Source organism: Balaenoptera ricei, chromosome 7 (assembly GCF_028023285.1).
Source record: "Balaenoptera ricei isolate mBalRic1 chromosome 7, mBalRic1.hap2, whole genome shotgun sequence".
In the NCBI taxonomy this organism is placed as follows: Eukaryota; Metazoa; Chordata; class Mammalia; order Artiodactyla; family Balaenopteridae; genus Balaenoptera; species Balaenoptera ricei.
In genome coordinates, this window is record NC_082645.1 from 77,202,010 (window position 1) to 77,229,260 (window position 27,251).

At 40.0% G+C, this 27,251-nt stretch overlaps 1 protein-coding gene across 2 annotated transcripts in view; it reads right to left on the reverse strand.

Moving 5' to 3' along the window:
- HIBCH (3-hydroxyisobutyryl-CoA hydrolase) overlaps positions 1–18,352 on the reverse strand; it is a 91,633-nt gene extending 73,281 nt beyond the window's left edge. For both annotated transcript variants that reach the window (XM_059928342.1, XM_059928343.1), the window contains exons 1-2: positions 18,151–18,352; positions 10,361–10,403 (exon numbers count right to left, since the gene is read on the reverse strand). In XM_059928342.1, coding sequence (XP_059784325.1) covers positions 10,361–10,403; positions 18,151–18,185 — 78 coding nt within the window. In that variant the 5' untranslated portion in view covers positions 18,186–18,352. The remainder of the gene's footprint in view (positions 1–10,360; positions 10,404–18,150) is intronic.
- Positions 18,353–27,251: the final 8,899 nt, after the last annotated feature.

Sequence of the window (27,251 nt, forward strand, 5' to 3'; positions counted from 1 at the left end):
ACAGAGAATCAGTGACCCTAACCCCCACCTTGCTCAAGGGTCAACTGTATAAAAAACTCTTAAAACTCAATAAGAAAACAAACAACCCAATACTAAAATGGGCAAAAAAAATCTGAAGAGCTTCAAGGAAAATATAGGGATGGCAAAAAAACACATGAAATGCTCAACATCATTTCTCATTAGGAAAATGCAAATTAAAACCACAATGAGCTACCACTACACACATAATAAAATGGCTAAAATCCAAAAACAGAAAATAACATGTTGCCAAGGATGCAGAACAACAGGAACACTCGTTCATCGTTGGTGGAATTGCAAAATGGTACAGCCACTATAGAAGACAATTTGGCAAACTTGTATAAAGCTACACATGGACTTACCATAAAACCCAGCTATCATACCCCTAGATATTTACCCAAGTGAATTAAAAACTTATGTTCACACAAAAATCTGTACACAAACAGGTGTAGCAGTTTTATTCTTACTCACTAAAACCTGAAGGCAACCAAGATGCTCTTCAACAGGGAAATGAATAAACAAACTGTGGTATATCCAAACAGTGGAATACTATTCAGTGATAAGAAGGACCACGTTATCAGTTCATGCAACAACACAGATGGATTTAAATGCGTTTTGCCAAGTGAAAGAATGCAGACGCAAAAGCCTATATATTGTATGATTCCATTCATATGATGTTCTGTAGAAAACAAAACTAGAGGGGCATAACACAGGTCAGTGGTGGGGAGCGGGAGAAGTGACTGCCTACAAAGGGGAAGTACAGCAGAAGTTTTAGGGGGATGGGGCTGTTCCGCATGGACTTTGGGTGATGAATGCATGATTTATGCATCTGTCAAAACCCAAAGAAATGTACAGAGAGTGAACTTGAATGTATACAAACCATATATATTTTTTAAAAATCACCCAGTGTCAGGGGATTCCAACATGGAATGCAGACTGTGGCAAATAAATGTAACCAAACCACACACGTATGACAAGCACACTGAAGTGAGATCATGAGGATGGTGGCAGGAAAGCTGACCTCAGTGACGTTAGAAAACAGTCATTTGATTGCAAGCTGTAAGGAAATATACAAAAACAACTGTATGTCAACTTATGCTATAGTTAGTAAATTTGTTTGAAACTGCTTTGCATGTATACTGAGGTTAAGCAAGTAATGGGGACTTCCCTGGTGGTCCAGTGGTTAAGAATCCACCTGCCAATGCAGGGGACTTGGGTTCAAGCCCTGGTCCGGGAAGATCCCACATGCCACGGAGCAACTAAGCTTGTGCTCCACAACTACTGAGCCTGTGCTCTAGAGCCCACAAGCCACAGCTATTGATGCCCACGTGTCACAACTACTGAAGCCTGCGCACCCTAGAGCCCACGCGCTGCAACTACTGAGCTCACGCTCTGCAACTACTTAGGCCCACGCCCTTAGGGCCTGCGTGCCGCAACTACTGAGCCCGTGTGTTGCAATTACTGAAGCCCGTGCACCTAGAACCCTGTGCACCTAGAACCCCGTGCTCCACAACAAGAGAAGCCACCACAATGAGAGGCCTGTGCGCCGCAACGAAGAGTAGCCTCCGCTCGCCGCAACTAGAGAAAGCCCGCGTGCAGCAATGAAGACCCAACACAGTCAAAAGTAAAAAAAAGGTACATACTGTATTTAAAAATTAAAAAAAAAAAAAAAACAAGTAATGGAGGGTGGTCAGTGAGAAGCAGGCTCTCACTGGTCAGGAGCAGAGTTAGAGACAAGCAAGAAGGGAAGGCTAGAATGAAGCCTGCCCTGTGGTACTGGATTAAAGTCAGAGACAGCAGTATGAACGTGTTTTCTTAATATATATGAAGAGGATATATATTAATATAACAGAGGATAAACACAGAAACACTTATCACTATTTATGTAGACATGGGACAGTAAACAGTATACAGTATATGTATTCTACTGCAGATATATACATTACTCTAGTTCTATCCCCAAGAGAAAACCCTGACACCGGAGTAGCAAGGGGCATTCCCAGACTCAGATCTTGATTTCTAAATGCAATTTTCCAATAAAGGCAACCAGAGCTCCTTGGAGAAATGGCTGATTCCAGAGCCAGAGAACATCTTCCAGTATCAGAAAGTAGGCAGGTGTTTTTAAAAAATTGAAAATTAAAAGGAAAAGGTCATATCAAAGGGACACAAGAAGCCAAAATGAAGGAATTCCTAATGGTCAAAGTTGGAACAATGTGAGTAACAGAATAGTGTGCTGTTAGATTATAACCCAAAGAATAAAATAAATATCCATGAGTCCACACTGATATATATAACTGAAGAAATCAATGGGTAAGATGAGATGATCTTACCCACAAAAGAATTCTAAATAATCTATGTAGAAATCCCCCTTCCAGGAGGTGAAGCTTAGCCCCCTCACTGTCTGACTGTGGGCTGAACTTACTGAGATGCTTCCAAAGAACAGAGTAGAAAAGGGAAAAATGGTAACTTTAGAGAGGAGAAACCCTACAAACACCACCTTAACCACGTGATAAAGGTCAGCCTCACCAGCTGTGTCATGAGGATGTCATGTACTCCCTAAGGCATATGTCAAAACCCACAGATACTCCCCGATATGTGATGAGAAGGGGCTTTTCCTTTGTGATATTCTCTCCAGAAACCTTTTAACTGCAGGCTAGTCATCAAAAAAAAAAAAAAGAAAGAAAAAAGAGAACAACAACAAAAAAAAAACAGACACAAGCCCAGATTAGAGCCTATTCTACAGGCTACTTGGCCAGTGTTCCTCCAAACTGCCAAGGTCATGAAAAATAAGGAAAGACTGATAAACTGTCACAGACCAGAAGAAACTAAGAAGACATGACAAAGAAATGCCATGTGGTATCCTGGATTGGATTTTGGAACAGAAAATTGATGGAAAAACTGGTGAAATCCAAAAAGTATAAAGTTAATACTAATATAGCAATGTTCTTAATTTTGACAAATGTAACATGATAACTGTATTCCTTTGCTAGGGCTATCATAACAAAGTACCACAAACTACGTTTAGGCTTAAACAGAAAGTTATTGTCTCAGTTCTGGAGGCTAGAAGTCTGAGATCAAGGTGTCAGCAGGACCACACTCTCTCTGAAGGTGCTAGGGGAGGGTTCTGTTCCAGGCCTCTCTCCTAGCTTCTGATAATTCCTTGGCTTGTTGCAGCAAAACTCCAATATTCACATGGCATTCTCCGTGTATGTATGTCTCCAAATTTTCCCTTTATATAAGGATAAATTATATTGAATTACCCCAGTAATTCCTACTTCAGTACGACCTTTAATTACATCTGCAATGAGCTGACTGGCTGTAGGGAGAAATCATATACCATGGGTCCTGAGGCTTCCCTGCACTTTACTGCTGTGTATTTCATGGATCCAAGGGCCTGAATGCTCTTCACCTGGGTCATTTTTCAGGACTGTATTTGCTGCGAGAAACTTTGAAGAAAATGTAAAGTCTCCCTCCGGGACAGAGAGCAGGCTTGCTTACAGTGTGTTACAAACTGGCAGGTTCCCCAAATGCAGTATTGCTGTCCTGTAATGCAACCCACTGCATATGAACGCATTCATTTGGGCCTTCTGTCACCCCTGTGGGACTTGGGGAGCAAGGGAACCAATACAAACCTGAAGCTCAATGCTGCTAATTGGGTCACTAATAACGACGTCCTTTGTCTCTAACTCAAGAGTTGCATATCTTTGGCCAGCATCCATGGAATAGTAACAAGCTAACTACTAACTTGTAATTGGGGTAAAATCCTATCCCAGACCCAACGTTGTCTAGCCAGACCGAAAGCCCTCCACTTGCCCCGTTCCGATCATAGCCCTCACCCTCCCTTCAAAAGTAACAACTGTCTTGGTTTTTATGATAAACACAAAGTGTACATCCATAAGCATCATCTATCCGTTTTTTTAAAAGTAGATATATCTTTCAAGTCTTTTAAAATCTACAGGTTCTGCCTCTATTCCTTTCTTTTCTTCACAATTTGTTGAAAGAAACCAGGCCTTTTAACCTATAGAATTTCCTAGTACGGATTTTGCCGATTGCATACTCATGCTACCACTTATTTTTAACAGCTGTTCATTCTTAGATATCAATTTAATCAGTCCCCTACTGATTAGCACTGGGTAATTTACAATTTTTGCTATTACAATAGTTGCAGGAATATCTTTAAGCATCGACTTTCCAGCACTTAGGTGAAGTATTTTTGCAGGACATTTACAGAGGGTCAGACTTTGAGCAAAGAATATTACAGAATCTTCTGTTAAAAGCCACTAGAGGGACTACCCCAGCGGTCCCGTGGTTAAGACGCCGCGCTTCCACTGCAAGGGGTGCGGGTTCCATCCCTGCTGGGGAACTGGGATCCCTCATGCCACCCAGCAAGGCCAAAAAAAAAAAAGCCACTAGAATGGTAAAATTAACGAACAAAGGATCTTTTTTCCCCCACCTGAAAAGTTCATGGCCTTCTTAAAACCTGAAAACAACTATTGATGCATTAATCAAAAACATTCACGCAAAAGAGCAGAAGGGAAAAAAATGAAGTCTGCAGTATTAGTGTCATTTATGTATATGTTAATTAATTCTGCAGAAAAAAATCTCTTTTCCAAAAATATCATTAACTTTTAGTTAAAACCTAGAAAAGGCTTCTATGAAGAGAAATTTCTCATATTAGGAAAGATTACAGAGACTAGAGTCAGAAATGAACTTCTCATACAACCCAAATTTGGGGGTGGGGGTATGGGATAGAAGGGGTAAGGAGAACATCCATTCAATGGATATATGTGAAGGAAACTTGCTAAAATGCATGGACACCATCAACACACAGCCCTGTGTTGAACTGAATGCATGAAGTCTGCCAAAATAATATCCCTGAGACAAAAATAACCTGGAGGACTTCCCTGGTGGCGCAGTGGTTAAGAATCCACGGGCCAATGCAGTGGACACGGGTTCGAGCCCTGATCCAGGAAGATCCCACATGCCACAGAGCAACTAAGCCCATGCGCCACAACTACTGAGCCTGCCCTCCAGACCCCGTGAGCCACAACTACTGAGCCCGCGAGCCACAACTACTGAAGCCCACACACTCTAGGGCCCGTGCTCTGCAACAGGAGAAGCCACCGCAATGAGAAGCCAGCGCACCGCAAGGAAGAGTAGCCCCCGCTCACCGCAACTAGAGAAAGCCCGCACGCAGCAACAAAGACCCAACACAGCCAAAAATAAATAAATAAATTTTAAAAATAAATAAAATAACTTAGAACATCCACTCTGCTGGAACATGGAACTATTCTGGCAAAATCCATAGTAGCAACATTTCCTAAAGTGTGCAAAGAGATGTTTATTGCAGCTATGTTGAAGGAGAAAATGGCCCATGGTGAAATAAGCTTGGGAAAAACTTAAACCAATATAAAGTTTAATTCCTATAAGACTTTTCCGTCTTTAATAGGCAAATACGCAAGGTAAACTTTTAAAATACAATGAGCAGCATAGTTCTCACTTGATTAAAGAACTTTTTATTTTTCATGGAACAGCTATCTCTTGGGACTTGTATTTTTCAGGTTACATTTTGGAAAACACTGTCAGAGACTTCAAAAACATTGAGAGAAATGAGCTTTTCCTTTGAGGAAAATCAAGTGCCTGACACATAGCAGGTATCTAAAAAATGTTTAATAAGCTGAATGAATAATCCTTCATTCTACTGATGCAGTCCTGCTGTAACACAAGCCTAAGATAAGCTTCACACTGTGGATACCCAAATCCCAATCTCAAGCACATACCTTTCACTATATGTAACATTCACTGCCACTGAACTAAGTTGCAACTGAAAGACATACCCAGGGAAATATCCTACCTTTTGCAGAATATGATTTATTTTGACATGTCATCCATTTCCAGCCAATAGTAAAGAATGCCATTAAATTTAAATTATTATAACACAAATATGACACCAAAGCACAATACAAGTACGATTCATAGAATCAAAAAACATTTAATAAATGCTGATTACTCAAGCTTCACTCAATCCTTCCTGACTTCAAACTGGGCCAGTAAATTCCTCCATATGGAAATAGTTTATACAGAATCTCTCAAACTGTCCTTAGCTGTGCTCTAGCTCTCACTTTCTGTGATATCATCTACTTCCCATCTTCAATTATTACCTCTAAACAGCTGGCTCAAACCTGCATCTGTACCTTTACTTTTCCAGAGGCCCAGGCCCTTATTCCAATGCCTGCTACAATTACAGGAGTACCTACGTGGCGCCCCAAACTCAACTTGTTAGAAACCAAATTTACCAAGAAATTTCTCTCCAACAAATCTGTCTCTCCTCCTCTGTTCCCTATATCAGGTAAAGGTATCACCAATTTATCAGTCAACCAAGCACAAAATGTTGGTGTTGATTCCTAACTGTCCTCCCCTCTCTGCCAACAACTTGAGGTAGTTACCAAATACCAGAGAAAGATGGTCTATCCTTCACACCGCATTCAGAGAAATTTTGCTAAAGCCCAATTCTAATCTTGTTAATCCCATTCAAAAATGTTCCATGACTCGCCATTAATTTCAAAAACATCCAACTTTACTTGACACGGCCTTCAAGTCTCTCCACATCTGATCCCAGGTAAACTCTCCAGACCCACCATTGCACAGCACTCCTTACAATGGAGACTCAGAAAGCCAAGTGTAACTTCCATTCTCCTATCTCACAGCTCTTGCCACAGGAATAAACATATTGCATAACACAAAGAAAACATATTTTGGAGTCAGATGGACTCAAACATTAGTTTTGCCACTCACTACTATACACCCTCAGACAAGCTAGTCTCAGAGCCTCAACTTCTGTGTTTATAAAATGGAGATAAGAGAATCACATTTAGTGTTACTATATGAACTCTCACTACTTCCCATCTCTACCTATTGAAACCCTAATCATGCTTCAAGGCCCAGATCAAATAAATGATTGCCCTCCAGTAAGCTTTCACTGGTTACAAAGTCGACATCAGTCAAGTTCTTTGCATATACAAAGCAAGCACTTAATGTATGTCTGTTCAAAAGGCATAGATTATAAATTGGTTGATACCGATTCTAGATCATCTGCACATACAGAATATGAACATGATTGCTGTCATGAAATGACATGTGCAGTTTCAGTTCATGCAGTCCAACCAGTATACCTTCATACTGAAAAGAACTACTTTCTGATGGAAAAAAGTCTTCTCCATGTCCAGGTCAAAATTACGTGGAGGGGCTTCCCTGGTGGCGCAGTGGTTGAGAGTCTGCCTGCCAATGCAGGGGACACGGGTTCGAGCCCTGGACTGGGAAGATCCCACATGCCGCAGAGCAGCTAGGCCCGTGAGCCACAATTACCGAGCCTGCACGTCTGGAGCCTGTGCTCCACAACAAGAGAGGCCGCGACAGTGAGAGGCCCACGCGCCGCGATGAGGAGTGGCCCCAACTTGCCACAACTAGAGAAAGCCCTCGCACAGAAACGAAGACCCAATACAGCCATAAATTAAATAAATAAAATAAATAAAAAATTTTTAAAAAATTATGTGGAAAAAATGAGCTTCTGCATATTAAATTAAATGCTGTGTAAGAGTTTTAAACATTATGGAAAAAGAAAAAAAATCTTTTCTATGAATATTTTTGTTGTAAAAATATGTCCACATCAGCCTATGAATATAAAGGAGACCTCATTAATGGGTCCTACTAGCTTGCATTAGCTTGACAAACTATCTGCAGAAATGCAGAACCTTTGCCTCCTTTCCAGGTTCAGGTCCATCTAATATCTTTGAAGGGTCACAAGGAATGTCACACTATTATCACAAGTCAGTCCTATCCATTTCTCATGCCTACAGTTCCACCATCAATGGCATATTTCCATCACTCCGCTATGAAGTAAAAAAGGCTCTTGCTCTATTAGCTCTCTTAGAAGGGTCACAGAAGGAATTCTTGGGATACAGCTTCTCGATCTCTGAAGCACATGTAAAAGCCAACAAACACTGGGAGCTAGAACCATTCAGTCTTCAGGCCCTGGTGAGAGTCCAGTTTACCTTCCTTTCTTCGATGTGGTTTATGCCCCAGGTCACACAGCCCCATGCGATCTGTATTGTCATGTCTTTCTATTCCACTTGTGCGCATATCTAAATATGAATCTAAATATGAACAATAACATTGTTCTAAGTTCTTTTTCCAGGAAATTCCTCAGCTCCCATGTATATCAGCTGACTAAAATAAATAAGGGTAAGACATTCCAGTTTTCATATGCCCATCTCCGTGTAGGCTGAACTGAGAAACACTATGCAATGGTTACTTAGTGTTCACTCTGCCACAGGCTGTAGAGTGCAGTAGGTAGTCTATGAAGCCAGATAACCTGGATTCAAATCCCACCTCCTGTTTACCAGATGTGTGACACTGGGGCATACTACTTAGCCTCTCTGTCCCTTAAATTCTGATCCATTAAATAGGGATAAGACCATAACCCCTTTACCCAAACCCCTTGGGTCCAGATGCATTTCAGAATTCAGAAAATTTTCTAGATTTTGGAAAGGTAACACAGTACATATTATATAGTATATAAAACATCCTAAGTGGAGTCTGGTTCAGTACACTGTACCCAAATGCTTTACTACTTCTGCACCAAACCATGAGTATTAACACTAGTTAGGATATGGACAAAAAGAGTTTCAAAAGTATGTTCAGATCCTATTTTGCCACCAAATGCATTTACCACAAACTAACCCCAAACCAAACACAAACTTATGATTTTGAGGTTTCAGAACTGCAGATAAAGGATCTGTATAGTATCTGCTCTGTAAGACTATGAGAATCAACTGAGCTAATACATGTCAAGTACTTAGAATAGCACCTGGCATAATACCATAAGTGCTATATCAGAGTGACTTGTCATTTTTACATGCAAGGTACTTGTCAGGCTGCATGAGGGTGTCTTTTTTTTGACTATACAACTCTTTTATGGCAAGCATTTAACAGAAACACTGTTGAGAAATGCTGAACCAAGAAATTTCTGAATTATCGTACAATAACATGATTCTATAATGATAACCAGGCCATTGTTCTAATCCTGTAGGGACCACATTCACATCTCGGTATCAGACTTTAAGTCTACTGTCTCAGAAATTTGTCCAGGGAGTAAGAGATGCAGGTAAATGGGCTTACAAATTTTTAGTATTGTAGACTTGAATCTTAAAATATGTAAGAAGAGACACAGAGAGACTTATGCCATTAGTGACATTATTACCATTTATGGGTAAAGTACAATTTTTCTGACCATAGGAATGAAAAATTTTAGACTTTACATTAATATTTTGCTCTGACTTTACTGAAGTTGTTGAAATAAAAGTAAGTTGTTTGGCAAACTTATGGTTACCAGAGGGTAAGGGGGGAGGGATAGATTGGGCGATTGGGATTGACACATATACACCACTATATATAAACTAGATAAGTAATAGGACCTACTGTATAGATGAGGGTGTCTTAGTCCGTTCAGGCTGCTATAACAAAAATACCATAGACTGGGTAACTTATACAACATTTAATTCTCACAATTCTGGAGGCTGGGAAGTCAAGATCAAGACGTCTGCAGATTCAGTGTCTGGTTAAGTGCAATTTCCCAGTTCATAGATGGCTGTCTACTTGCTGCATCCTCCCTCAGAAGGCAGAAAAGGTGAGGGATCGCTCTGGTGTCTCTTTTATAAAGGCACTGATCCCACTCATGAGAGCTCTGCCTTCCTGACCTAATCACCTCTTAAAGACCCCACCTCCAAATATCAACACACTGGCAATTAGATTTCAACATATGAATTTCGGGGGGACACATTCAGTCTATAGCAAAGTTATAGAAAAATGAATAAAAATCATTTCTTCCTTGCAGTGTGATAAACTAATACCATCTAAGCTTTGGAATGGTACTACTAGTACAATAGTGGCTAACATGTATCAAATGATTATTATATACCAAGCACTATGCTAGATTTTTTAATGAATTATTTATTATTCATAAGCACTCTAAGATGGATACTATTATCCCCATTTTTTATATATCAAAAAAGGAGGCTGATAGAGACCAAGTAATCAGCCCAAGATTAAGTAGCGGACCCATTATTTAAACCCAGGCATTCTGACTTGAAGATCCATCCTCTTATCCATAACCTTATGCCACCTCCAACAAGTTATATGAGTCAAGTTTTGACACTATAAAATTGGAAACCAAAGTGTACTGAGATCAATGAAATTTGCCAGTATTTCTCTACTTCCCTAACAACAACATTTTAAATTGCACATTATAATCTAATAATGCCAGCAAAACAAAGTCCAAACTTACCAAATGCTGCAGTATGATATTAGTCCTTTTGGATGAATTAAACCTGAAACAAATGTAGAATACAATGAACACAGTAATGTGGGTAGTCATGTTTCAATGTATAAATACTACATTCCCTTTTGTTTGCTTTAGCTTCTTTGAAGTTATTAAAACAAAAAGTATTCTTTAAAAAAGTTTAATTCTCATTCATTGTGGTAGGAACACAAAATGGTACAGCCACTTTGAAAGAAAATTTGGCAGTTTCTTACAAAACTAAACATCCTCTTTTACCATATGACCCAGCAATTGCACTCCTTGGTATTTACCCAAGGGAGTTGAAAACTTATGTCCACCTACACATGAATGTTTATGGTAGCTTTATTCATAATAGCCAAAATGTGGAAGTAACCAAGAGGTCCTTCAATAGCTGAATGGATAAACAAACTGTGGTATATCTATACAATGAAATATTACTCAGCAATAAAAAGAAATAAGCTATCTTTCCACACACACACACAAAAAGAGGAACCTTAAATGCACACTGCTAAGCAAAAGCAGTCAATCTGAAAAGGCTATATACTATATGATTCCAACCATAGAACATTCTGAAAACTATGGAGACAGTAAAAAGATCAGTGGATATCACAGGTTTAGGGGAGGGAGGAAGAAAGGAAAGAACAAGTGGAGCGCATGGGATGTTTAGGGCAGTGAAACTAGTCTGTATGGTTGTAATGGTAGAGACTTGTCATTATACATTTGTCAAAATTTTCTGCTAATTTTTTCTGTAAATCTAAAACTGCTTTTTTAAAAAAAGTTAAGGGCTTCCATGGTGGCGCAGTGGTTAAGAATCCGCCTGCCAATGCAGGGGACATGGGTTCAAGCCCTGGTCCAGGAAGATCTCACATGCCGTGGAGCAACTAAGCCCGTGTGCCACAACTACTGAGCCTGCGCTCTAGAACCCACGTGCCACAACTACTTAAGCCTGTGCACCTAGAGCTTGTGCTCCACAATAAGAGAAGCCACTGCAATGAGAAGCCCGCGCACCGCAACAAAGAGTAGCCCCCGCTCGCCGCAACTAGAGAAAGCCCACACGCAGCAACGAAGACCCAACGCAGCCAAAAATAAAATAAATAAATTTATTTAAAAAAATAAAAATAAAAAAAAGTTAAAGAAAACTGCTAATTTTAAAAAAGTTTGATAAGGATGCAACAGGCATTCTCAGACATTGCTGGAAGACATATAAATTGGTATTGCCTTTCCAGTAGGCAAGCTGGAAGTATGGACCCACAACCTTTAAAATGATCATACCCTTAGGCCTAGTAATTTCACAGGCATTTGTATTAAGGAAACTTCAGACACGATCAAAGTTTGATTTACAAAGATGCCTGCAACAATTATTTACATAAGGAAAAAGCTGGAAACAAAGTAAGTATCTAACAATATAGTAATACTTTTAAAACTGTCATCTATACAAAACCATTACATAGCCAAGAAAAATATGTATTTAAAAATATTTGAATAATAGTTATGACATAGAAAAATAGTCATGACAGAAGTTATGAAAAGAAAACTGGCTACAAGACAAATACAATACAACTCTAAGTCTGTTATTTTAAAAGTGTTTGCTAGGCTAGGAATACAAAGCTTAAGATACAGCTTAGCAAAAGTGATCAATAATAACAGAAGTAAGAATGGTGGAGGGTGGGGGAAACTGGGAAGGCGCATGAGGAAACACAGAGTGTTGGAAGTTGTCTCTATCATGATGGTTACAGGACTGTTCACATATATAAAAGTTCGCTATAGACTTCAGAATAGTACATTTAAGTACTTCGTGTATTGATACTTTACAATTAAAGTAAAAGTAAAAGCAACATGGGGGAGGGTAGTGACTGGAGAGGGCACAAAGAGGGCTTCTGGATGCTGGTACTATCTTGTTTCCTGATCCAGCTGCCACTGAAATGAGTATGTTCATGAAAGTCCATCAAATTGTATCTTTAAGCTTTGGGTCTTTTAAAAAGTTCCCCAAAAGTCATCGTTCTTGCCTTTGAGAAACTCAAACTTTAGTGACAGAGATGCATATAAAAATACCATAATTAGGAAGATACAGGCATCTCCTGCTTTTCGAAAGTTCGCTTTACACCACTTTGCTTTTTCCAAAGACCTACCTTAGCACCTGTTTTCACTAATCCAAAGAAATCCAAAGAGGATTATCACTTTTATGAAAACAGGTGAAGAGCAAAAATAGCGTTCAGTGTTTGTTTTGAAGCGAGATGTTACAGAGGCAGCATGCACCCCGAGCAGTGAGAGTGGCACCACTGAGCTCCTTCCGCAGGAACTGCACTCTGCATCTCAGCACCAAGTGACCAAAGACTTGAACTGTGGGAGCCTCTGTGCTTTATCTCAATTTGTTTTGTACATCCATTAGCAAGATGTGTCATAAGATAACTGCTTCTTCACTTTACACCATTTCGGCTTATGAGAGGTTTCACAGAAATGCTCTACTTTCGGATAGCAGGGGAAACCTGTACTGGGATACAAGAAGTGAGATTTAAGATATACGGAGAGAGGTCAAAGCTGAGATCAGTAGTAGCAGCAGCAGCTGGAAGGAGCTGTGCATATGCAAAGACACAGATACTATCTGATGGACCTGATAAATTGCCAATTTATTAATTTTATTAATTTTTGAAGGATACCTTGAGATTATTTGAAGGGCAAAAGTTTAGCTGAGACATTAAGAAAAAGGGCAATATGACCATTGTTACCACTTGTAACCACATTCTAGTTGACTGAATTCATAAAAATATTTGTAATCTAACTTACTATTCAGAATTTGTATTATTTTCATTTTCTATTACAAATTGAATGCTGCTACAAAAAAAAGAGGAAAATCACTAATTTAAGTCAGTCACACTTCACATTCCTGGACTAGCGTATTCTGAACTTGCCTTACCACAACTAAAATATTCTTATCCTAAGCCAGTAATTCCACAACTAGTCTGCACAGTAGAATCACTTGGGGACTACTGTAAACATTCCAAAGCCCCGGTCACATCCAAGACCAATTATCAAACTCTGGAGATGGTACACAGACATAGGTATCTTGTTTGAAGCTCCCCAAAAGATTCCAAAGTTCAGACAAGTTGTCATTAATATCAATACTTTATAAAAATTAACCTGGGGGGCTTCCCTGGTGGTCCAGGGGTTAAGACTTCACCTTCCAAAGCAGCGGGTGTGGGTTCAATCCCTGGTCAGGGAGCTAAGACCCCACATGCTTCTTGGCCAAAAAACCAAAACATAAAACAGAAGCAATATTGTAACAAATTCAATAAAGACTTTAAAAATGGTCCACTTCAAAAAAAAAAAAAAAATTAACCTGAAGTGACAGATCCTTATTTAGGGGTATTTTTAAAATAGAGGTTTTATATAGACTTTTAAAATCTGAACTACACTTACCCTAAAGCACCACTTCTAAAAATATTTTCAACTTAACCCAAAAAACTTCCAAAAAGAAAAATTAAGTATCAAAAAATTTAAGCACTAATTTCTTTAGATCCAGAATAACTTTTTGAATTCCTTAATGGCCAATACCTAAATGCCAGTTCAAGGCTAATGAGGATGCTGCCAGATTGGCAGGTTTTATGTAACAGTTTAAATACTACCTGCAGCATAAAGAATAAACAAAGAGAAACACAAGGCCTGGCTTCAAGTCCCAGTTTTATTTATGAGATAGAATTTTATTTCACTCAAAGAAAGTTAATGTAAACCTACCAAACGCAAGTTTGACCCACTGTGTATGGCATTTACAGGTCAAAAAAAAATCTCTGGACCAGTTACTATAAAGCAAAATAGAAAACAAACCTAAGTACAACTAAGTTCCCTGCCAGATTCTATACAATCATATTACTTCTATATGTTCCGATTTATACTCAGCTATTATTTAAAATCTGGTATTAACTCTTATATCTCAAAAATGTATTTGCATGTTCAGAGTCTCCCAAGTAATTCTTAATTTATGGTCTCTTTCCTTCCTTTTGACTCCCAAACTGCCATCTGGTGGAAGGGAAGAGAGATGCACATCCCAGCTAATGCTAATTTACTAATTCACTTTATCAGGTTTATTTCCTTCAAGTGATGGTCAACTTGGCTGCTAGCAGCAGTTGTTCTGAAAGTGTGGTTCCTGGACCTACACAATGAGTTTACCTGGGAACGTGTTAGAAATGCAAATGTTTGGCCCCATCCCACACCTACTGAATCAGACACTGTGGGGTAAGGCTCATAAATCTATTTTTAACAAACCCTCCAGGTGATCCTCATACATGCTAAAGTTAAAAACAACTGTCTTAGAAGGATGAGAACCTTATCGTTTAGAAGATTTTTGATTATCCAATAAAGTACACATGGGCTTACAAAATTAACTTTTCATGAAACTGTTTAAGATGACGATATAATAAAAATAGTACTTAATGAAGATTATTACAGCAGAACTAGGCATGGTAGAATGTGAATAGAACAGAAAATCAAGGCCAAGTAACTCAGTCATGAACTGATGAACACCAGCTGTGGAAACAAGGCAATGATTTACTGAGTTATTATAAAGTAAAAACTCAATGGAAAAGAAAAAGAATTATGCCAAAAATGACTACAAGATTTCATGCCAGGAGAGCTAGGAGAAATAGGTACTGAAAAGCTTGGGAAGGAAACTAGCTGGTTTGTAGGATGAAATATGAATTCCATTTTGAATTTGAGGTTGTAATGACCTAAGTAGAAATATTCAACAGTGAGTGGAGAAGAAAGACTGGAGTTTGAAGGAAAAGTTAAAACTAAAGACATGTCAGGAAGTCATATGTATAGACAATCACTGAGGCCTAAGAACCTCTAAGCTCTCTATGAGTAATAAGTGAGAAAGCTACAGTGGAAAACTATGGCCTGAAGGCTGCTTGAGCCTACAAATGTGTTGTTTGGTTAGCAGTGTTTTAAAATGACAAACACTTTAAGATCAAGGGATTTCACTTACAAACGCAGCTTTCCAGCTTTTCCAGACAAACTGGTAGTTCTGGAAACCCTGGGTCTACACTCTACGACATGGCAACAACACCCAGGCTGAAAAGCTGCCTTTAGAGAGAGAGAGAGCGCTCTCTATTGCTCACTAGTTTCCCACTAATCCCCACTGCTGCCACCTAGCCGGCACCATTCCTTCTGGGCATCTGCGTTTGGGTTTGTGACTCTTCGACTAAAATATAATAATAATAAAAATAACAGAGAATCAAATATTGAGCCTTCAGAAACAACTACACAGAAGTAAAAGAAAGGGAAGACAGGCAGCCCAAGAAGCAAACCAAAACAATATAGTTCAGCACAACACAGAGGAGATGAGGAAGGGAATAAAGCATTATTAACAGCTTAAAGATCAGTCTCTTTGAAGAGGCTCCCTGAGCCCCTGTTCCTTTCTAAACCTGGCTCTCTTTTCCTTTAAGACACTTATCAGACTTGATAACTAGGTATTACTTTTGTTTAAATATTTGTTTCTCATCTGATCTCCTTGGACTTCAATGACCTGAAGTAAGAATCAATAAGAACAAGTAGTCTAGGGACTTCCCTGGCGGTCCACTGGTTAAGAATTCGCCTTCCAATGCAGGGGGTGTGGGTTCGATCCTTGGGATCCCTGGTCGGGGAGCTAAGATCCCACATGTCTCACGGCCAAAAAATCAAAACATAAAACAGAAGCAATATTGTAACAAATTCAATAAAGACTTTAAAAATGGTCTACATCAAAAAAATCTTTAAAAAAAAAAAAAAAAACAAGTAGTCCAGGTTGGCTACAGGATAAAAGAAGTGCCTAGAACACTATCTCCCAGGAGCTGTAACAGGACAGTAAGTATTGTTGAATTCATGAACTAAACTGGGGCCTAATCTTTGAAACCCAGGCTGGGAACTTTTTATTTAATTCCATAGGTAGGAGGACACCTCTAAGAGCTTCTGAGCAGAGGAATGGAAGGCACTAAGTAAACTTCAGCAAGATTAATCTGGCAGTCATGTGCAGAACCTATTGAAATTGGGAACAGATAAGTCCATTAATCAAGTTCCTGCAAAAACAACAAGTGATAAATGAGAGGATTGCTCAAATTCGAATCAGCTGGAAGAGATAAGGATTGGGAGTGTGGGGGAACTTAGATAACTTTAGGAATCCAGAAGAATAGATAGTGCCACGAAGTTGAAAGTGCAGAGGAGGAATAAGGGTTGCACTTATGTGCAAATGTATATTTGAGGTGCAAAAGAGACATTCAGGTGGTTGTGACTAGTACTAGAGCTCAGGATAAATCAAGGTTAGACATACAAATTTGAGAGCTATCTTCAGAGAGAGGTACTTTACCGGGGAACTACAACAATAACAAAAAATTCCAAGGGCTGTATTGGCACTAGGGCAAGATAAGTAGTGGAGAGTGGTAGTAGGAAAGCAAGACAGTGCCAGAAAAGCCAAGGGAAGCCAGGGTTCAAGGACTGCCCAACAATGTCAACCACAGCACAGGGACCCTAGTTCCTCTCAGAAAACTGTGGCACCATATTCCTTAGTACATTTGTAATTAGGCTGTTAAAACTGGATGATACTGGCCTCAGGTCTCTGCTTTGCCAGGGTAATACCCACTCCAGGGCTAGCCCTGGAAAAGGCATCTCTGATCAAAGCCCCCAAATCAGTCCAGGACTCGCCTAATCAGTCTGCACCTTGCAACTGGGCATGCAACAGAGCCAATCTGAACTCTGGGAATGACAGATTCTTTCCCAAGTCAGTTAATTTTGTTAACAAACATGTTTTCCCAATTTGTTTCTCAATTAATTCGGTATTTGCTCACAGCTTCAAAAAAGCAGCAGCAGTGATTATATGTACCGATTTTCTTTATATCTGCCAAGTTCCTCTGTGAGCTGGTTAGAGGCACAGAGACAACTAATTTCAAGGTATTTAAAAAAAAACAACGAAGAAGGAAAGCAACTCTTCGATTTTTCTTCAAATACTGAATACCAGGTGCATGGATACAAGGTTAAAACAACTAGACACATTGCCCTAAAGGTGAAACTATTCTTAAATCAAAAAACCACTCCCATCCCTTTGCCCTAAAGCAAAATCCAAGACTAAAAACCCCCAGGAATTTCAGCTGTCGAGGAAATTAGCCGGTTCTCCCTTCAAGCAGCCTGAGCTGATACCTGGTAATGCATGGGGGCAGGCGGTAGGCCTCAAGACCTGCAGCCTAACTTCCTACAGTGATTGCTACCAGATTTCCTCAGCTGACCTCAAGCTGCATTGAGTAGCACTTTCAAAAGTTCAACACGTTTGCACACATACTCCCCCAAGCCAAGCTGTGCGGCCGCAACACTCGCCTCGAAGTTCCAGACAGCTGCACTAACGCTGGAACTACGCGACAGAGCTGAACAACAATCACACCACAAGCACAGATACAGCTGGCAAAGCACGAGCGTTTGTTAGCACAAAACATGCCACAAAATTCCCCCAAGTTGAAACCCTGCGTGTCCCCCAAACTTACTCAACTTTGAAAAAGGAAAGAAACGGGGGTCAAGGCTGCATTAAGAGCCAGAGAGGCAGAAAACGAAGGTGATGCTGCAAAGAAGGTGCTAGAAGGAGTGACAGCGAGACCCAGAGGAGGGCAGAGGGTGATCCAGGCGGGTCGGGACTCGGGTTTGAGAGCTGCGCCTCCAAGGGCGACTCGAAACGTCAAGGCCAGGCAGTCCCCACCCCCCCGACCTCTTCCACCTGGGCGAGCGCAGCCGATGAGCCTGCCCTAGGCCACTCGCTCACTCACCTCGACATGAGTCTCCACATCTCCCGCAGCCCCATCGCCAAAACACTGGAGCCTAAAACAGCCCGGACCAGGCAGCCCCCTCGCTTGGCTCTTCACGCCGCACGTCAGACCCGCCCACCGCCGCCCGGCGCCGCCGGACACAGACGGCAAGTCCTCCAGAGGGCCAGAGAGGCCTAGGGCAGGACTTTACCGCGGCGCGGCGCTGAGGGGCGGGGCGAGAACCACCGACTGAGGAAATGGTTGAGGGAGACGGGAGGTGGGAGGGGGCGGGGCCTGGGGATGGGAGGGGCGGGGCCGGAGTGCAGGCGGTGGGCGAGGCGGGGCAGGGCTGAAGGAGCGGTCAGAGAGCGGAGGCGGGCTGAACCGGAGGGAAGAGTTTGCTCGCTAGGGGCTCTCCTGGGAAAAACCGATGTGACCTAGCCAGCTTAGTTTGACTAGCAGAGACTGACAGGAAAGACTTTTCTGGAATCTTACGATTTTTTAAAACTAAAAATGTAAACTTGGGACTTACCTGGCGGTCCAGTGGTTAAGACTCCGCTCTTCCACTGCAAGGGGCAGGGGTTGCATCCCTGGTTGAGGAACTAAGGTCCCTCATGCCCTACGGCGCGGCCAAAAAACATTTAAAAAGTAAACTTAGTATTCTTTTTTTTTTTTTTTTTTGGCTGTGCTTTGCGGCTTGCGGGATCTTAGTCCCCCAGCCAGGGATCGAACCACTGGACTGCCAGGGAAGTCCCTAAGATTAGTATTCTATTCTGAGAATCAAGCAGATGAAATACACGTGATAAGAGGAGGACATTTACTGTCATTTATTCCTAGCCTAACATAGCAGAATTTCTTTCATATTAGGATTGAGATATTTCCGGTTTTTTGGAAAAGTTATAGTTCCCCAATCTTCCTTAATGACAGACAAGAATTGTCTCCTTAAGAGGTGATATATATGTCTTCAACTAAACTAAAAGTTACTGTTATCAGCAAAAGCATAAAATTGCATCTAGAAAGTAACCTACTCTTGAATGAAACTAAAATTTGACTCAACCACTAGTATCAACTATTATGTAGATACAGAAGAATGTTCCTCTGCGTCCAGATACACCCAGATGTCCAGCAGCAAACATTTCATCACCACTGAACCACTGACACATTTATCAGGAAGGAGGAATTCAGGGAAGAATTTCAGAGAGAGGGAATTTAAAGGAGTTAGTCTTAGCAAGTTGACATCTGAGAATATACTGCCAAGCCTTTGGTCAAAAATTACCTTTCTACCTAGTCAAATATAATTACCAAATACCCATTGAACAGAGGGCAAACAGGCATCACAGAAAGAACTCCTGACCTACAATTCAGTTTTTAACCTGCTGTGGGAAATTGCTGTTTGACATCACCCTCATTCAGCGTGCACAAAAAATGAACAATCATCAGCATGGTTTACTGGAAAGACCAAGGGCTTTCCTGCAAGCCCAAGATTCAAATCTTCCCTGTCCCCCTAGCTTCATGTGTGTGTAACCTGTGTCTCACAAGGCCCCATGCTTAGAAGGAATCTGCCTTTGGTTTAATGCTCTGCTTTTAATAATTTTTGAACAAGGGACTCTGCATTTTCATTTTTCACTAAGCCCCATAAATTATGTCGGTCCTGACCTGCCTTTAGCACACTAGTTTAGTGTACTAGTTTAGTGAATAGTTTAGTGAATTTGGGCAAATTATGTAACCCAGGACCTTTCTCAAAAGGGTGTTTGTATTATTTTGGACTAAGAATTCTAGTTGCAGACAATCCACAGAAAGGGAAACAAATTTGCAAATGATATATTTGATAAGGAGCCAGTATCTACAATATGTAAAGAACTATTACAACTCAATAATAAAAAATGACAAATAGCCCTATTTTTTAGATGGACGATGGATTGAAAAGACAGTTCTCCTGGGACTTCCCTGGTGGCACATTGGGTAAGAATCTGCCTGCCAATGCAGGGGACACGGGTTCAATCCCTGGTCTGGGAAGATCCCACATGCTGCAGAGCAACTAAGCCCCTGCGCCACAACTACTGAAGCCCGCGCGCCTAGAGCCTGTGCTCCACAACAAGAGAAGCCACCGCAATGAGAAGCCCACGCACCGCAATGAAGAGTAGCCCCCACTCGAGAAACAACTAGAGAAAGCCCACGTGCAGCAACAAAGGCCCAACACAGCCAAAAATAAATAAATAAATTTATGAAAAAAAAATGACAGTTCTCCAGAGAAGATGTACAAATGATCAATAATCATATGACAAGGTGCTCAACATGCTTGGCCATCAGGGAAGTGCAAATCAAGACCAAGATAAGATATGACTTCGCACCTACCAGGATGGCTATCAAAAAGACAGAAAATAACAGGTGTTGGTGGAGAATTTGGAATCCTGAATACAATGCTGGTAGGAATGTAAAATGCCATGGCCATTTCAGGAAAAAAGTCTGACAGTCCCTCAAATGGTTAAACATAGAGTTACCATGAGACCTAGCAATTCCTCTCCTGGATATACACCCAAGAGAAATGAAAACATAATCCACACAAATCTTTATAGGAGCATTATTCATAATCACTAAAATGTTGACCCATATGTCTAACTGGTGGATTTTTTTAAGTGATATATCCACACAATAAAATATTATTTGACAATTAAAAGAAATGAACTGCTGATACAAGCTACCACATGGATGAACTTTGAAAACACTGCAAAGTGAAAAGAAGCCAGTCACAATCGACCACATTTTGTATGATTCCATTAATATGAGTGCCTAGAATAATCAAATGTATAGAGACAGAAAGTAGACTAGTGGCTGCCTAGGTCTTGGTAGGAGTGGTGGGACAACTGGAGGGTGACAGCTAAGTCATGTGGGTGTCTTTCTGGTGTAATAAAAATATTCTAAAATATATTGTAATGGTTGCACTATACTAAAAGCCACTGAATTACATACTTTAAATTGGTAAATTGTATGATATGTGAATTATATCTCAATTTAAAAAAAAGAATTGTGGTGCTCCACAACCTCATCAACATTTTGTGCTGTCAGTCTTTTTAATTTTATCCTGCTGGTGTGTGTATAGTATTACTCATTGTGGTTTTCATTTGCATTTCCCTTGTATCTAATGATATTGAGCACTTTTTCATATACTTATTATCTTCTTTTGTAAAGTGGCTGTTCAAATCTCTTGCTCATTTTTAAATTGGGTTATCTTTTTATTAAGGTTTGATGCAATAATTATCAATTGCTGTTACAAATTACCCCAAAGTTTAGCAGCTTAAAACAACAAACATTTCTTATCTCTCTGATTCTGAGACTCAGGAATCAGAGAGAGGCTTAGCTTGGTGGTTCTGGCTTAGAGTCTTTGCTGAGGTTGCAGTCAAGGTGTTGGCTGGGACGGCGGTCATCTGAATGCTCAACTGGGGCAGAAGGACCCACTCACTGACAAGCTTGTTGGCAGCCTTCAGTCCCTCGCCATAGGGGCCTCTCCACAGGGCTGCTCACAATATAGCAGCTGGCTTCTTCCAGAGTAAGTGATCCAAAAGAGAGAACCACCAAGACAGAAGTCACCATATCTCTTATAACTTAATCTTGGAAGTGATGTACCATCACTACTGCCTTATTCTATAGGTCACACATACTACCCTGGTACAGTGTAGGAGGGGACTACACCCACCAGGGTGTGAATACTAGGAGGCAAGGATCATTGAGGGCGGTTTGGAGGCTGGCTACCACTCTTTTTTTTTTTTTTTGGCTGCATTGGGTCTTCGTTGCTGCACACGGGCTTTCTCTAGTTGCGTCAAGTGGGGGCTACTCTTCGTTGTGGTGCGCGTGTTTATTGCGGTGGCTTCTGTTTTTGCAGAGCACAGGCTCTAGGACACGCGGGCTCAGTAGTTGTAGCTCGTGGGCTCTAGAGTGCAGACCCAGTAGTTGTGGCACATGGGCTTTGTTGCTCCACAGCATGTGGGATCTTCCCAGACCAGGGATTGAACCTGTGTCCCCTGCATTGGCACACGGATTCTCAACCACTGTGCCACCAGGGAAGTCCCTGGCTACCACTCTTGAATAGTTTTTTCTTCTCTCATTGCCAATCAGTCATCAAGGCATGGCAATTATTTCTCTGAAACATCTCTCAGATTTGCCCACTCCTCTTAACACCCCAGTGCTACCATTCTAGTACCCACATGTAATTCATTCCAGATATAACTTCCCTCTTCTCTCTCAACCATCACATCCTTCAATTCACTCTGCATTTTACTGACAACAAATCTTCCTAGGATGCCACTTTTGACTTTTTATTTAGCTGCTAAAAACTCTCACAGTTGTCTATAGCTATGTTGTTCAACATCAGACACAAGTGACTATTGAGCACTTCAAATGTGTCTAGTACAACTGAGGAACTGAATTATTTTTAATTTAAATTTAACAACTGAACCAGTACTTTAAAAAAAAGTTTTTTTTTAAATATTGATTACATATGAGCCACATTTGGGTGCCCTTTCTTTTCATTGCCCTCTTTCTTTGGTCACGTGGAATCTCACACAGACTTGTGGAATGTCTGCTTCTCTCTTGGTGCTTTATATAGTCACTGAAGGCCTATTATGATCCAGGTGCTATGTTAGGTGTTGGGCCCTGCAGCCTTGGAGGTTACATGGTGCTATGGAAGCACATAGCAGGACCACCTGTCATAGTCTAAGAATCAGAGAAAGCTACTCAGAAGAACTGACTGTTTTAGATATAGGAAAACTCTGCACAGATGAAACAAAACATGACTCCAGCATTCTGACAGTGGCAAGGAGTGACAACATGGTATCAGATCACAAAGGGTCTATGAAGCTACCTTACGGGTATTTAAGCAGAAACATGACAAAATCAGATTTGAATTCTATCAGTATCACTTTGAAACATGGCCAGTTTGTCTGGCTCCCCACATCCTTTCTTATATCTTTTCTACACCTTCATACTAACTTGACTTTTAAGAGGTTTTGACTTGTCTTGGTTTGTTTGAGCCCAACTCTACTTCGTGACAGCATCTCACAATATCGCTTTTAAATCATTATTTATTTACTTATTCATTTTGCTTTTGTCAAACTTACTAACTGGCCAATCTGTTTCTCATTTTCTGAACTCAGCATAACAATCTGATTAACCTGGTTTAACTTTTTTGAGCTATAAATGGGTCACCTTGGATCATGAGGCCCTGGGATTTAACCATCTATTTGGATACTGGGGATGTTTATGAGTTCCAAGATTAGGTGGGTTTGGCAGGCAATGATGGGTTATTTCTCAGATCATCAACCAGTATCCATGCTCAGTGTACTGATTCAAAGAACAGCTGATAAAGATAGGAGCATTAATAAAATAGGAAATTTCAAAAACAAAGATGGTTTCTGTTAGAAAAAAATGTGTATGTGTATGCATAGAAACATTCTAGAAGAATATATACCCAAAATGTGAGCAGCAGTTATCCTTGGCTGGTGGTGGAAAAAGGGGAGACTCATTACTTCTCTATTATTATTTATATTTTCTATTGTTTCTCTTGAGAGTAAATAATTGTTTTGTAACAAAAATAAAAGTGATTTTTAAGGACATAAAAAATATTACAGGGCTTCCCTGGTGGCGCAGTGGTTAAGAATTGCCTGCCAATGCAGGGGACGCAGGTTCGATCCCTGGTCAGGGAAGATCCCACATGCTGCGGAGCAACTAAGCCCACACGCCACAACTACTGAGCCCGTGTGCCACAACTACTGAAGCCTGTGCACCTGGAGCCTGTGCTCCACAGCAAGAGAAGCCACCGCAATGAGAAGCCCACGCACCACAACAAAGAGTAGCCCCCGCTTGGCGCAACTAGAGAAAGCCCGCGCACAGCAACGAAGACCCAACACAGCCAAAAATAAATAAATAAATAAATAAAATTTATTTGAAAAAAAATTACACAAAACCTACCACATTTCTCTTTATAGGTAATTCCCAAAATACTTTTGGGATAAGTTTTTTCTTTACTACATGCACTGGGTTTCTAGTAAGTTGCCAGCAGGTGATGAATGTATCACATCAAAGAAGATTGAAAGGCTTACGTTTTTCCATAAGGTAGTGCCTCCAAAACAGATTTCTTGCAAAAAAACTTTCATACATTGCTTGATTTTGCATGTAAAACTGTGTCCTTAATAATTAAAATTAAAATACATGCATAACTCTTACATACACAACATAAGATATAACACTGATATTATAAAGCTCTGTATTTTCAAAAAACGTAAACCTTGGTACATAATAATAGTACAAATGTCTATTTTCATATTTCTAATAATTCGCATATTTCTAATATGCAATGTCAAATTATCTTCATTATTTTAAAATATGGATATTATATCGATACAGTCTTGAGGAGCTCAGTTTAGCAATAAATATTTTAAATTACCACTAAAACGTCCCCCAGTGAGTAAATGAGTAAACTGACCTGCCCTACCAAGTTTGGTAAGTAGAGTTAAAATACTGTGATGTTAGCAAGTCCAACTGGGACCTATGTAATCAGGAAAATCTTTTGTAATAATTATAGCCTTTAAACTCTTCTGGGTTTCCCTACAATTCCCTAGAATTGTATGTATCTATACACAGCAATAATAATATGTAAGTAGATTAAAATTTGCCTTAAAGTATTCATATACTTCCCTCTTATGAACATTGGATTTCTTAATATTTGGTATTTCTTTGGAGGAGGAGAAATAAAATCAAACGACTGTTGAAATAGTATGCTTTTCCACTCATATGGGAAGACTTTGAGTCCTTTCAGAGTCACTTTTGTATTGTCTGGTGTTTGGTTGGTGAGGCTCGCTACTATTCTTAATGCTATATTCACTTTCCCAATGGAAGATAAAGATAGAGGGTAAGGAAAGAGAAAATTGTGAATATCAGTGTTCTGTGCAGCTGCAATGCTCAGAAACCCTCCTTTGAGACCCTTGCCTCCAAACCCTAAATTAAAAAACCAAAACAACACATCCTATGTTATTAGTGGTAAGATCAATCAAAATTTGTAAAATTTCTGCCTATATTTAGGAGCAAAATACTCACTTAAAAAGAAAAGACAGTGCAAGGCAAGACAACAATGTTTCATACGTGTTTTTAAGATCCAGGGACGAGGTAGGAAATAATTTGCAGCTGATGAAAAATTTATGGTAAATGGTAACATCAAAGATTGCTTTTTTTCAAGTTTTAAGCTGTGACTTCAACAACAACAAATGAGAGACAGCTGCTGCTGTACACTCATCTCCTCCTAGACCCTGGAGTATGTTGAGGACAAAACCTCCGTAATCACCCAGGAGATAAGACTATCTAAAGGGATGGTGGGCAGGAGACCAGAAATGGCAATGGAGAAGTGCATGGTGACTGGGAATTAGCGTCCTTTTCCTCATCTTGGTGTCAAGCAATAGTCTGCAACTTTCATTTAACTCATTGGTCCTCACAGAAGCATCAGCTGAACCACATTTGTTGCTATTTCCAAGATAAAATTTAACTGTATATGTCAGGTAATATATTTAACTTTTCTTGTGAAAAAAGGGGAGGAAAAATATCTATGACGAAAAGAACTGGTACTTCCCTGGTGGTCCAGTAGGTAAGACTCTGCACTCCCAATGCAGGGGACCCAGGTTCGATCCATGGTCAGGGAACTAGATCCTGCAAGCATGCCGAAATTAAGAAGTCCGCATGCCACAACAAAGACCCGGCGCAGCCAAAATAAATAAATAAATATGTATTTTTTTTTAAGTGTTAAAAAAAAAAAAAACTATGTGAACAACAACAACAAAAACAGGAGACAAGTACATGTTCTTTCTAATTTTCCAATGTTTTCTTCCCATTTATAACATTTCACTTGTGGAAACTCAAAATTAATCACAATAAGCAAACATTTTAGTAAACATTTCAGTGACAGTACATTCTATAAGAAAAAACTTGTGAAAAGCATTTAGGATCAAAAGTTCAATATCTGTGAAGACATTATGAAAGCTAAAATTATTTTTAAGTTGTGAGGTGTTAGGAGTAATAGTACAACCCCATTGGCAAAATATATTTGTCTCCTAATATTACCTAAATAATGATGAACTTTATGTATCATAGAAGGAAGTTACTTAACAAAATAAAAACACAGTATAATTTGCATATGAGAGATCTACTTCTTGTCTCCTCTTGCCTTTCCAGTCTCTTGTTGGTTTAAGTTTTGGTTTTTTTTATAAATTTATTTATTTTATTTATTTATTTTTGGCTGCGTTGGATCTTTGTTGCTGCGCGTGGGCTTTCTCTAGTTGTGGCGAGCAGGAGCTACTCTTTGTTGCGGTGTGCGGGTTTCTCATTGTGGTGGCTTCTCTTGTTGCAGAGCATGGACTCTAGGCACGCAGGCTTCAGTAGTTGTGGCACGTGGGCTCTCGAGCGCAGGCTCAGTAGTTGTGGTGCACAGGCTTAGTTGCTCCGCAGCATGTGGGATCTTCCCCGACCAGGGCTCGAACCCGTGTCCCCTGCATTGGCAGGCAATTCCTAACCACTGCGTCACCAGGGAAGCCCTGGCTTAAGTTTTTACCAGAATAATTTGGTAACATGAGGTATGGAGGGTGTGGTTTTGGAAAAGAATTTGATTCTGCATGTTAGATGTTTTAAACCAGCTTCTTAAAGTTCTATTTTTGAATGCCTAAGAGGTTTAAAGAATTTTAACGCACTTTTCCCTATGAAATTAGTGTCACATTCACACTTACCATGTAATATCCAAAAGATAGATTACAAAATTAACAGTTCTAATAAAAGCTAGGCAAATGTATTCCGAAGCAAAATACACAAAAGGAATAAGCAATGAGGATATAAATACTCAAGATAACAAAATACACAGGAAATTGTTTTACAAACTAAAGAGTATCAGGGAGTCTCCAACATAAGTTGATTTTAGGGTCTTCCATGGATGGCTAAAGTAAACAAGAAAATATTCAGGAAAGTCTAACAATTGGAGGAAATGACTCATTGATAACATGCTTGTTCCAGAGGAAAAACTTTGTACTGAATGGCAGAGAATTGTACACCTAATCAGTAGGGGCTGGGCTGGGCAGTTTACTAAAAAAGTG